This window comes from Oncorhynchus masou, chromosome 32 (assembly GCF_036934945.1).
Source record: "Oncorhynchus masou masou isolate Uvic2021 chromosome 32, UVic_Omas_1.1, whole genome shotgun sequence".
In the NCBI taxonomy this organism is placed as follows: domain Eukaryota; kingdom Metazoa; phylum Chordata; class Actinopteri; order Salmoniformes; family Salmonidae; genus Oncorhynchus; species Oncorhynchus masou.
The window spans coordinates 41,486,743-41,500,770 of NC_088243.1; the positions used below are offsets into that span (position 1 = coordinate 41,486,743).

Sequence of the window (14,028 nt, forward strand, 5' to 3'; positions counted from 1 at the left end):
ACGATCAAAAACCAATTTGACAGAGCTTGAAGAATTTTGAAAATATTATGTGCAGACTTTACCCAGAAAGACTGTAATTGCTGCCGAAGGAGATTCTAACATGCATTGACTCAGTGTGAATACTTACTTTAAATGATTTATTTCTGTATTTCATTTTCAATACATTTTCTAATATTTCTAAAAGCATGTTTTCACTTTGTCATTATCGGGTGTTGCGTGAGAAATTGAGTGGAGAAAGTCGAGGGCTATGAATGCTTTCTGAAGGCACTGTATTAATTTAAACTAGTGTTGAGGACAACGTGGCGGATGTGGGCGGCAGCAGAGTGAGGAGACGAAACAGCCTTTGGGCATAGAAAAAGTGCAGAGAAACTATTTAGTTATGAACTGAAGGATGAAAATATTGGAGTAAAGTAGGCTTGTGCAATTGAAGGCATGTATCAAATTCTTCCTTATACTGAAATTCCCAAAGTCCCATCAAAATATTTAAAGCAATAGTTTGTGTGTGGTCTCCTAGATGATCATTTCGGCACCGTTTTGATTGGGACAGTGCCATCACGCTGCTTTGAGACAATCGTGGGGGACTGTAGATAAATCAATCCATGTCAGTTTAGTTATCACTGCATCTCTGTTTGGATATTCGGTAACAATTAGGCTAGGGAGGTGAGCGCTAATGATCACATTTTCTAGTTTGATCATATGTTAACTGATCAGGACAATTTGCTATCATGTTATACAAGTGGATTTTGTTCTTCCGCGTGTCCTACTCATGACCAAAAGCCTGTGACTTTTCTGATAATCAATCAATGTTTATATATTTTTTTGTTTCACTGAATCTGTCTGTAGATGTGGTTAATTGATCTCTGGCTGGACGGGTGGAAGTGGTAGCTTATTTGTTTGCTCATCTATCGTCTCAATCTGACTGAAACCCAAAATCTTGACTCCTGACTCGCATGAAAAGTCCTTACTTTGTTCTGTATTATCAAAGCACGTCTCGCCTGTGTATGTCAAAATCCCGCTGTGACATTTCACCCGCTTCTCTGCTCTGTCTCATGCTGCTGCCCATAATATGAGCGCTTCGGTAGGGAAGGTTTGATCAACAAATATCAGAACAGAGTTGGTCACCGTTAAGATACGTTACCTTGATATTTAAACAATTTCCTTATAAATAAAGACTATAAACCCCCCTCCCCCCTCCATCTGAATCATTAAACGGCCCGTTGCTCTAAGCCAATGAGACTGTTGAATATTACCACACGCTAGAAAGTCGCTCTGCACATTTCATGCATTTTTTTGGCCAATCCCATTCACTAAACCACCAGGGCATGTGTGCAAATCTCATCCTCCTTAGCCAACCCACAATTATTTGACCAAACCGAGTGGTTCCCGACAGATGTTTTAGGGTCGTTCTGATGTTGACACACTAATAGACGGGAACACTGAAATTTATGTTTGGGATGATGAGTTTGTCGTTTTGATGTTTTTTTTTTTTTTTCTCCCCATTTTTTTCCGCAGCCTGTCCCTCGTCTGTTCTTTGCTGGGGAGCACACTATCCGGAATTACCCGGCCACGGTGCATGGTGCCCTGCTCAGCGGCCTGCGAGAGGCGGGACGCATAGCAGACCAGTTCCTGGGTGCCATGTACACCCTCCCCCGACAGGCCACGCCCGCCACCGCCCTTCAGCCCTCCCCCAGCGTCTAGACCCCTTTCCCTTGACAATGTCCTTCCATGTTCAAGTGATGTCAGTGACTCCTGTTAACAAAGACTCTTTAGATGTGAAGAATGTGCCTGTGTTTTTGTTTTAACCCCACCAATGCTAATATATGGACAGAACAGTGAAACCCCAATGTACATTCCCAAAGGACGAGCCAGCACCAGCACATTACTTAGCCTGTTCTTGTCCCCTTAATATGACCACATCCACCACCACCTCACTAAGTCAACGCTGTCCTCATAGCTGATGCAGCTCGGTGGAACCTTCAATGGAAGTCTCAGATGGTTCAGTCTCCCTTCCGGCTCTGCTAGCTAACCTCTGTGCTGCTCGAAGGTGATCAGTCATGGATGAGGGTAGGAATTTGCCTATTTGGATGGACCAGGGTCTACTATGAGCAGGGTAGCCAGTTCCTACCCCAGTAGGATGACACTAGTGTCATAGCTGACCTTGTTCCAGCGATTTAAAGATGGATGGGCTGAAGAGGAGGAACAACAGAGGGCAGCCGATCAAACGCTGCTCCCTACCTACTGTACTTGTAAAGGGCAGGTGTGCTGCGCTATCTAGCAACACAATTGCACTCACTCCCATTGAAACGCTAGTTGCTGCAATGTTGTAGCTTACAAGTGCATTGTATTGATTATTTTAAGGCTACTGTCGTTAATGTTAGTTGTATGCCATGTAGGGTTGGAGTAAAGAAAAGTTTGTATTGAAATGCAAAAAGATACATACTATGATTGTTGAGTGAGAAATTCCAGTTGTGAATGTTTAATTATTTTAACTGCTAGTTTTGATATTTTGTTGTCATTACATACTTAAAAAAACTTGTCGTTTTGGGTATAAAAATAAATACATCTTGCCATCTTGTGTCAAGAGAACTAGTTTCTTATTGAACAAGTTCAGATGGTATCTGCAGTGTTTCATTCAGGTTTCATCCCTAGTTAACACAATCCAGGTGGTTATGAGTGGAGGAGACAATCTCTCCTTTCTCCTGAAGTGTACACTCGTTCACTACCCACAAATCTAAAAGCATTGGATTGTAGGCATGGGCTAGTGGGAGTTTCTGCCATATTTATACCAGTAATATCCTTTTAAAATCAATATAAGGATGTGAACACGTGCAGACTTTGGGAGGAAGGAGAGATAATTGGGACTCCCCACTAGCCACACACCTCTGACCTGGGTGGCCACAGTGTTTTATGTAGTGTTGACTCCCTGTCCTCTTCCTGACCATTGGCCTGCTCCCTGGAGCGTGTGGTGGCTGCGACAGGCTTTGCCAGCTTACGCCATTGTAGGGGTCTGATGGACCAATGGAAAAATTGCACTGGGAAGTTTGGGAACATAGCTCAATGCCAAGATCTCTATATTAGAGGGATTTTTCCTGTGCATAGAACTGGACCACAGCAGTTTGACTTAACTATAGTAACTTTGGTTGGAAATGTATTGAAATAGCTCTCAAGGTTGGCACTGGGTTATTTCCATGTGTGGTTTACCATGGGGCTCAGGGTGGCTGGTGGGCTTTGTATTATCTATACACACACTTTCCATTGGAGTTCAGAACTTTCTTCTCCTATGGGCAGGTGTATGTCTCCCTGCTTGCGAGATATGTCACAAAAAGCTTTGAAGGAGGCTGGCTGCCTTCAGCGTGTCTGAACAAATCTCCAACACCCGTGTGCTCACACAGCAGCCTGGAAATGTACCCAGACTGTCACGTGACAGTTCCAAGGATCAGCTAGAGGTATCAAACTCATTCCATGGGGGGCCTAATTTTTTTTTTTCATTTTAATTAAGACCTCAACAACCATGTGAGGGTGGTTCCTTACTAATTCAGTGACCATAATTCCAAGTACATAGGCGTGAAAACCCGCAGACATTCGGCCCTCCATGGAATGAGTTTGACACGTGGCCTACACTATTGATACTCAAACCCAAGTCAGGATGATAGAATTGATGGAAAAGCCTTAGGAGATCACATTGTAGTAGATGCCAAAAGGCAGGTACTAACATGTTGCAAGAGTCATGTAAGCTTACGTTCATTTTAGTTCTGGAACCACTTGAAACACCTGCAGTCACATCCGCATAACATAACCTGTTAACAATTTAGCAATATTTACTAAATTAAACTGCTGAGGTTTTCATATTCAAAATTTGGTGGTTGAAATGGAGTTCTCTTTTTCCGTACCAACTTGCATAATTACCATTTTGCATAGTGATTTATTTACATGCTTGACTTCACACATACTATTTAGGTCACCCATGCCAGTATACTCATAGGAAAACCTGCTCAGAAATTCACAAGCAAGTCCCTCCCTAGGACATAACCTTTTGAGAAATGATGACCTTGAATGAGACCTTTTAACCCCTAGGTCCATATCCATAAAGCATATAAGTAGGAGTGATGATCTAGGATCAGGTTGGCCTTTCAGATCCAAATTGATACGATTATATCGACAGGTGGGGTCCTGATCAGCAATCCTACTCAGATATTTTGCAGATACGGGCCTTGATTTAGGGCGAGATTCAATCCGTAGCACTAAAGATCCACGTGACAGCGAGATTGCCTTTAAATTTCAATGTTCCCTCATTCGCGAAGACTGCATTTACTGTAAACACTTCATATGGTGTCTCAATGGGAATTTTAACTTTAAAAATTCAATCGCACCACGGATTGAATCAAGGCCTTAACCTACTCAGTGGTCCCCCGGAACCTTTTTTTTTTTTTGTATTGTGGCCCACTTTTCCAGAGTTCAATCAATGGCTTAATTCACACTCAGGTTATACAACGGTTTTGATTTTTTGTTGTGTGCAGACAGACTCATATAAGAAATATCCATGCTATCACAACTTGTGTCAAATGCACTCATTTGGATAGCCCAGATTGCACATACTATCAAATTGGTTGATAAGCAACTGCTGGTTAGGGTTAAGTTAATGGTTTGGACACGATTAAAGGTGAGTAGAGAGTTGAAATGTTACTGACAGTCCATCTGTAGATGCGCTACAGACCATTCAAATAAAGTGCCACCCATTAATCTGAGCTGGGCCAACCCATCAAGTTTGCAGCCGACGTGACTGAACCAAGCCACCAGCCCCACTATAACCCTGTCACTAGACCTGCTTGATGCAAGACTGTCGGGGAACAATCCGAGCCTTCTCACAGCCAGGCAGTGCTGTTTAATAGCAAGGTGAGTGTGCTGACTGGGCATTCCACAAGGGTTTGTGGTTTCCACGTCGTCAAAAGCCTCTCTTTAGCCAAGTCTCAATTGCAGGTGATATAAAAGCAATGGAATTGTTGCTCTCGCCCAAAACATACTCGCGTGCAGTGCACTCAAATGTGCTAGGGAGTGGCGCTGTCAAATCCAAGCATGCAGAGGACTTGAAACAAAAATTACAAAACCTAAAAACACTGTAGAGTGGACTTTTACACTTTCCCGTAACACAGGCATACACAGTACAGGTGCAAAGTATAGTCGACACGGACACAAAAACAAGGTTACAAACAAGTTGCTTTTTTTATTTGATTGGAATACATAGTTCGCTGTACAGTTGCCAGCTTTGAGAGACCTACATGCAGGAGTGCGGGAAGGTTAAACATGCACAAATGTATTACTCGAGGACAAAAAAGCATCCCGCACCATTTTGCTGTGTATTACCGACACAGAAAAGCTTGGCGCAGCGACGCCCAGAATAACCTTTTTGATCTGATTTCATAACATACATTTCTCTCTTCGATACAACGTTCAGTCCCCCCCCCATTTCAGAAGCATTTCTATTATCCATCTATAAACACACTGCAATATAAAAACATGACTTCCAACCCCCCCTAGTTGATTGTACAGGCCAAATTCCCCTGTGTGTGTGGGAGTGGGTGTGTGTTGGAGAATCTCCAGTTCTTCATAAGTATGTGTGTGTGTGTCTTGAGGCCTAAACATATTTTTCTTTGGCAGCATTTGCAAACAGCACACAAGATGAACAAACCCTGAATTTATGGGGGGGGGGGCAGAGTAGCAAAAAACCTGGACCGACTGACTGATTCCTGAACCGCTAATAAAACAGGACGCCACATGGCAAATGACTTAAGACTGTTGACTCCTAGCAGACCCACTCCTGATAAAATGTACATTACTCTCATTCTTCAATGACTATGACACAAGGCTGGCTTCTGACATGTCTCTCTCCTCTTGCCATCTCATAGCTCAAGGTCATGAGACATCTCTCGCACTAAAACAAAAAGGGGAAAGTACTCTCCAGGAATGCATTAATGAGAAAGATGCATACAGTATCTAGCAAAAATGAAATCCTTACAATCAAAGAGGACAAATACTAAATATATTTCAATAAGGCCCACTTTAAAAAATTACAAGATTTTCTTAAATAAAATATCTGATACAGCTTCCAAAATAAGACATTTTGTTTTACAAAACTGACACAAAAATACATGGGCGGTAAACAAAAGAAAAACCCCCAAATTGAATATTTCCCCTTATTTCAGCACAAATAGTAGAAGAGACACGGTATCCATCTTGGAAAACACTGGCGCTGTCTCACGGACTGTAAAATGGAAACACTGTGGAATGATTTTGGCACAATGTTAGAAGGCAAAGACACGGATGTGATCGAGTGCCATGCCTCATGAAATAATCACAATTGTTTTTAAAAAATGAAGGACTCCATAATAATTTCTACAATCACAGTCCACAACTCCTCACGCTATCGGACGAGTTGTTGCATTCAATAAATTTCAATTTGGCCGGTGCAAAAAAACACACGCGCGCACACACACACACACACACACACACACACATACACCCTTTGATGACCATACATTCAGCAAAGAAAAATAATCACAAAGAGTGGAATAAAATTGTCAGGGACACACGCAAAAGTGACTTTTGACAAAAGGGGGCTTACTTATGTAGGGTCTTAAGTTAAGTGCTGGTTAAGTGCAGATTACCGTTTCTGAAGTCCATTGACACCATGAACCCTCCAATTACAAAGGAGGCCTTTGAGGACCAATGCCAACTCATTCCAAAGAGCCATTTCCGGTCTCTTAGCCTCCCTCCGTTAAGTACTTTCTCCACTACTTTGTAAGAGAGGAAAAAACAATGACATGTAAATAACAGATGTTTATACACCAGAAGTTACAGAATGAGGAGAGTTAACCATTCTGTTCTCATCTCAAAATGGTGGGAGGTTCTGTCTAAACCTAGTCTTTCTCCTATCATACCTAATCGGACAATCTCCATACAGCAGACAAAATATCTGTGATACTCACTATACCCAAACAGAGACATTTGGAGACTTCAGAACCATTGCCCTTTTGAAATTCTGCAATGCCTTATTTTCAATTCCAGCTGCGTGTGGAGCCTGGAAAGACTCCAAAACATCATTAGTTAATACCCCGTTTACACTTGAGGACGTTCTGTGGTAAGGAGTCCTGATAACACATCCTCTTCCCCGAATCAGAGCTCCTCAACGCACATCCACTCCCCTTGCTAACCCTTAGATGGGCATAGCGATGCCAGTCAGCAGTGGAAGTTATGGTAACGTTACAGTGAAGTGTTCATGTACACAGGGGCCATGTAGGGGAGAAGGGGGGGGGGGGTTTAGCCTTGCCCTTTAAAAAACTTCTTTCTTTGAAGCCCATCTCCAGGACGACCCTTGGAGAGCACATTAAACCTATGGTTTGGGACCCCCCCACCCCCCCGGGGGGGGGGGCAGGGGAGACTGTATGGCGGGGGAAGGGGTGCTGGCCTTGCATCATAGGATTAATGATATGATGATACCCGACCCATGGCGACGTACGTCTATGACCATAGATGTGCACGTGTTCAGGGCTCAACTCTGACACGGAGCTCCGAAATCCGTACCTTCTTAAAAAAGGAGCTCAAGCTCAATTTAACCTACTATCAAAATATCCCCAGTGAGTGATTCGCATCGAGAGTCTGCACAGACACTTTAATATGAGCATTATACATAAATCCCTTGGCTATGATGGACAACAACCACTAGCATGTGGATTTTGGCACATCGGAGCGGGCCAGTTTTGACTGGACACCCATCGACTGCCTCTGTTTCGGGCTAGTGCTGGACGCTGCCAAATCGTCTCGATTTCCCCCCCAGTATTTATAACCCTCCAAATTCAAAGGGAAAGACGCGATTAGCTCCAGCCTTGACCTTCGACCTTTTGGTTACCCGGGAGCTGTATATCAGTGTCTGCTGGCAAGCTTTGGCAGCCTGTAAAACGGCTCTCAGAACTAGCATTGCTTATCACGGGCGTTAAGAATCAAGGCATTCTTGAGGTAAGGGAAGGAGGAGAGAAAGGGGGGAAACTGGAACCACTGTACTCTTCCCTTCTCAGAAGCACTGTGCAGGACAGAAGTGACAAGGTCGGAAATACAGATTTGGAACGAGTGACCGGCTGGCGGTCGTCATGCTGGTAACCGAGGAGGACTGGTCGCGGGGCCAAGTCGTCACGTAGCCCTTGGCACATCAGCCCAGGGCTTCTGAACAGCATCAAGCGGTGTGCGTTTGCACTAAACACATGTTCGCAGATGGGCCAGTAGCCGTGTAAGGGACCACATGGCAACACTAATGCTTTATGATGCTGAGCTGAGCTGAGCCGGAGCCCTTCTAACAGGCGAATCGAAAGGGCAGAACATTTTGGGCAGCGAACATTTGTTTATGGGTCCCAAAATAAAACCTTTCAATTCAAAAGATTGGAAGTCCTTGGTATTTTCTGGAAAATGTTCTTCTATAAAATATTGTCTCCAAATGTAAAAATCTTTGCAAATGTGTAATGAGCATTCATTATACTTGTCCACACAATAACCAGTAGACAAACCTCGACTAAAACTTCCTCTCGTAATTCTAGACCAGGATTATCACACACACAGCATTGACAGTAAGTGGAGGAATAATTATTTAAAAAGGTAAACACGTAAATTGCTAGATAGCAGGAGGAGGGTAATTGCACCTCCAATTTCGACAGGGTTAGAGGAATACAAGGTGGTGATTTCAGGGTCGGGGGTCATTATTTTTGTATTCTGTGTGATGACTTCTTCCATTTCCCATTCTCAATACGCTATGAAATCTAAAAAGGCCTGTAAATGATAGGTCCCCATCACCAAACTGCAAAGTTCACAATGAAAAATAGGTATATGCATTTTGTAGTAAATAATTAATAAATATGAAAGCTACAGTGAAAATGCTGGTTGGCTGGTACTATACAGGTAAAGCTAAACTACAACAACTGACCAGTATCATGGGGAAACTCCTACCTCTCTTGTCAATCTCGCATAGGAAACTTGAGATCTGACTGGTGAGACCTCTAAGAGAACTAGTGAACAAGCTGGCCGTAGAACGATACAAACCATATTAACACCTGTATTACCCCATTCTGGATCCAACGTCCTAGTCATCGCATGGTGTAATAATACAGTGACTCTCCAATAGGATCTGAGGGGGGAGATTAATTAGCTCTTTTGCTTTACAATGACAGCCAAGCCAACAAGCAAAGGTCATTCTCAGGTTCAGCTGCCATTCCTGAAGCGATATGGTACCCCTCCTACCAGAGTTTGTAGTTAGGAGTTTAGAGTTCACAGAGTATTGCCTGTATAAATATTGCAGTGTGTATATGTAAGAGTATATCAGACCTCAAAACTAGGCTGGTTGTGTTTCTATGGCACCCCCATGATTTCTAGGTTTCTGGCCAGAGTGACATCAAATCCTCCCTTATCCAACAACAAAAAGTCCAGTTTTAATATTAAAACAAAATACATTTCTATAGAAAACAAAAACAAGTTGAGTTGAGACGATTCGCACTGCGAACCCAGTCGCGTACATTTGGACTGATTGTTCCTTGTGGATATTGGACAACACGAGCCCAATGCCTTGCTTCCTGTGCTGGATTGGCTGTTCACAGCAGCGCTGCAGTTTACAGCTAGATCCAAGTCAGCAGTTCCAGTCGGAGCCTCCACTAATATTCAGTATATGCCCCCCCCCCCATTCAATTATTCATTGAGTGCAGACAAAAGGGGTGGACCTTCTTTTCTGCCATTTGTCCAAACAGACAATCCGCTCTATTCCACAATTCCAGTTGGGGGGGGTGGGTGAGCAACAGGGAGTGAATGACTGAGAAACAAAATTTGAAGGTTTGATCAAAGTCCTTGGCTACCAACTTCCGTAATGCTTAGGTACTGGTGTTGAAGATGATATGTTGTATGCAGCCTATAAGTTAATAAGAATGTGCATCTATGACAGGGTCCTTATCTTGGTTGTTCTTAAAGCAGAGGGCATGCAGGAGGCACACAACTTCAAAATGCTCCTCTTATACAGTACGTAGAAACATGCAAACCTCCGCAAAGCCCTACATTCAAACCTCTTTTAGGCCGGACTTATGCATTCCCTGGGACGATAGTCATGTTTTGTGGGTTAAAAATGGCTTTAGGTGTGCGTGTGTGTGTGCGCAATGTGTAAAATAAAACCCTGCAAAAATGCTATGGTTGTCGGTAAAGAACGACCAATAGTCGGTCGGGACAATATTTTGTGCCGATATTAGCCTTTCCTATTCTATCGGCGCAGCCGGTTTCCCCTTTAAAGCCTCAGCGCACTTGCGTCTCGTGTGAAACTCCTGCAAGCCGGCACCGCCCATTGCTAGTTAGCATATCCTCAAGGAACCTCTGGGATGCTTGCTAGCTACCCACTCATGCTGCATATAAATTTAGCACACTTGAATAGTGCCACATGGAATGTAGAAATGTTTAGTGTTCATTTACTGTTCGGCAAAACAATGTCCATACAGACTGCAGCACTTTACAAAACAACATACCAATAGCTAGTGTTCATAAAGACAACTTTGCTAACGTCAGTTCACTACCCTAGAACTTTATTTGTGGTAGCTACCATAAAGCAAAACATGCTCATTTAAAAGCTGATTGTCACCAAAAATTGGGTTAATAATTCACTGCTAAATGACTACATGAGTGACCAGTGGTTTCTTCTCTCAAACGGCCTGGCTACATGAGTCCTGAGTGGTGTATTTTCTCTTAAAAAGGTGCTACACCTCAAATTTCTCCCAAGTTGGAAGCTAGGTGAATTGTAACAGCACTCGGCCGCATTCAAAACAAATCTCCCCCTCCCCAGCATCCCATTTCCCCATAACAAGGTGGAGGCTCACACTTTACCTTTTGGTTTTCGTCCACCAGCTTCAAAAAAAATATTTTTTTGTTTTTGAAAAGATATTTCACACCGATTTAGATGGTACAATGATTCCCTACACCAGTGGTCACCAACCGGTCGATTGCGAGCGACTGGTTTATCTCCAAGCATTTCTGTAAAAAAAACAATGATAAAGCCTTGCGTTCCTATTTGTATTTTCTTTATTGGTTTCTCGCTGTTGACGGTAAGTTTACCTGATTCGGCAGCCCTAGCGATGGGAAGGCAAATTAATCCCATTTTGAACCACTTCATGTGTCTGAAAGTAGAACGCCGACCTACCCGGCAGGCCCAGAAAGCAATTCAAGTGCACCTATAGGCCTACCGATGTCCAATCAGATAGCTCAGATCACTGGGCTGTTTCCCAGAGCAATAGACTGTAAAAAGAAGCAAAGTTGATACTGTGAGATTTCAAAAAAACATTTAAAACAATGGACTAGAGAGACTCAACAAATACATCAAAGAGTTTCTGTTTTTATGAGTAAGTTCATGTTTAAGTTGCTATTCAGCACTGTCAACACACTGTTCAACACCTTTTATAAGCCATAAAATGCACTTTCTCCCTACTTCCACTCACGTTACAACCAGCACTGCTGCTGCAATAAATGAGTACAGCAAAGCTTGCGTTGTTATTAGTAGTGGCTTGTCTTTTTTAATATCAAGGAATATTTCATTTTCTCTGGCAACATGAAATATTGCATGAAGCAGAAATAATGCAGTGCAACTTGAGTTTCGCCATCTGATAGAAGACTGTGTCCCATTTTCACAGCAGAGGGAGGGAGAGTGAAGGGATGGTGAGTCGGGTGAGGGTCAACCTCACCGCTGCTCGCTCCCTCCTCAGACTGACCAATAGATCCAGGCAATCAGTCCAGTAAAAGAAAGTATGCTCACTCAGCCTCTCAAGTAATACGACAAATGGTCTATTACCAGTGTGATCATATACCTATAATTCCAAAATGAGAAGAACAACATTGGCACGGCAATTCAAGCATAGTCCATATGCAGTCATAATGTATTGGGCCTATAGCCTACTGCACAAACCTCATTGCTACATAACCGTTTTTAATTGGTTAATGTTGCATAGGCGTAATTTAAAAAAAGAGCGGTAGATCTCGGCTTGCATTTTTTACTCAAGGTGATCGACTCAGAAAAGGTTGGTGACCACTGCCCTACACTGTTAAGTGCTTGTTTTCTCACACTGAAATTGAGCGAACAGTGTAGAATTTTAACAACCAGTAAATGACGGAGCGACTTCTACATTGTCCGATTGACCCCTTTTCCACTAGCCACAAAGTCAAAACAGCTTTCCCATTTTGACAACAGATGCAGCTCTGGCGGGAGAAATCACTAGGCGAATATCACAGCCAATCACAACACTGGCGGATAAGTATTACTGTGAAACACTATCATTCCACTCTATTATGAACATTTTCTGTAATTACAATGCAACAATTCAGAAAAATCCTATGTGTAGCACCTTTAAAGAGACAGCGCACGTCTTTATAAAAGAAGACAATAGGCTACTTCTATTAACATTTTGTTGATCACTAGGCCTAACAGGGTTTGGTAGACTACTTTCTAAATGGAATGTGTTACAGTTAACTGTCCAACATTGTAATCAGTAACAATATGATTACTTTCAGTTACTTTTGGATTACTTTCCTCTAAAGAGGCATTCGAAGAAGACAAAAAGGATCCATCAAACACATTTGGTGTGTCATCATAGTAGTCTCTGACTTCTGGTCAGACTCCCTCAAGTGGAACAAACTGAAGACTTGCACCTTTTTTCAATGATTCATTGAATGTCATTGAAAAAACAGAACGGTATCTCAATGTATGTTTTTCCCACAAACATAATTTCTGAATTTAAAAGTAATCAAGTTTACTGCCCAACCCTGAGGCTAACATGGTCCCAAATGGAAGGGAAACAAATTGTCATCTGTAGACCCATAGATCATTGAAATGAGCCCAAATTAGTTCAAAAGCTGAATGCATGCAGTTTTATTGGGTATGATTTGACCTGTACTGTGAGTATGCAAGCCTATGCCATCTTGATTTATCCAGTTTATCAAGAGATTAAGCATTCAAAACAATGATTACCATTATGTTATGTAGATAGATTTTTTTAAGTATAATTGATTGCATCATTGATTTATGGCTGTCTCTGGGAATTTATCAAAATGCTACAATGTAATTATATTAATTATCGGCATAAAATATTATCCATCGGCCTCCTTGACCTCCAAAAATCAGTATCAGTATAGGCCCTTAAACCCACATTGGTCGTTCTCTTGTTGTCAGTATAAAGCAAATGCATGGTCTAAGCGCTCCCCAAATTAAGTTTGAATAAATCAAAGATCAGAGTAGATTTATTTTTAATCCAAGTAATTCGCTCCCTGTTTCTAGTCACATGGGTACATCCTTTGTGCAGCTCCGCTGGGAAGTTCCAAAGTGAGGTCTTGTAACGGTCCACTCCGAAAGACAACAAATCTTTCCTTCCTGTGTCTCTCCTCTTCCCCCCCCCACCACACACACACACGCACACCTCTAGGCCCAGTCACCCAAGTGATCATCTCTCCCTTGTCGAGTCTGAGGAATACATTATAATACATCTGGTAGGAGAAGATGCGGAAGAGGATACATTCACTGGTGGTGAGGTCCACACCAGAGCGCTACTGTATATGGGCATATTATAATACAACTGATGTTGTGTCTGTGCAAATGGAAGGGTGTGGTTGAAGGTTTCAGAGGGCGGCCATCTTGTTTTTGCACTCCGAGAAGCATGGGTAGGTGCTGGACAGGGACTTGAGAGTTGTTATTCTTCTGTATGGCTGTGACTGCTGTTGCTCGGGGATTTAGATATGCTTGATACAGTACATTTCTCCTTGTTGAGGGGCTCCAAGCAGTTTGGGGGCATGGAGAGCTCTGGGAAAAAAAGAGTGCACAAGTCGTATACTAAGAGAGGGCTGGGCGGCGTCATTCGAGTAGGAGTAAAACTTATACTTCCTTTGATTAAAGTAAGAAGTGCAGTCAAGCAGTCACTAGTGGCTCAGTCTGGAGTCACATTTTTATCCTCTGACGGAGTTCTAAAAAGATTCCCACCA

General features: G+C 42.6%; 2 protein-coding genes across 9 annotated transcripts in view; one reads left to right on the forward strand and one right to left on the reverse strand.

Annotated features, from left to right (window-relative positions):
- The window catches only part of LOC135526080 (lysine-specific histone demethylase 1A-like), a 28,923-nt gene extending 26,348 nt beyond the window's left edge, over positions 1 to 2,575 (forward strand). For all 8 annotated transcript variants that reach the window (XM_064954169.1, XM_064954164.1, XM_064954166.1 and 5 more), the window contains one exon: positions 1,513 to 2,575. In XM_064954169.1, the coding sequence (XP_064810241.1) occupies positions 1,513 to 1,698 (186 nt within the window). In that variant the 3' untranslated portion in view covers positions 1,699 to 2,575. The remainder of the gene's footprint in view (positions 1 to 1,512) is intronic.
- A 2,621-nt stretch (positions 2,576 to 5,196) lies between these two features.
- Positions 5,197 to 14,028, reverse strand: part of LOC135526082 (leucine zipper protein 1-like) — an 84,852-nt gene continuing 76,020 nt past the window's right edge. The window contains exon 5 of the mRNA XM_064954173.1: positions 5,197 to 13,849. The gene's annotated coding sequence lies outside the window, so the exon portion shown is untranslated. The remainder of the gene's footprint in view (positions 13,850 to 14,028) is intronic.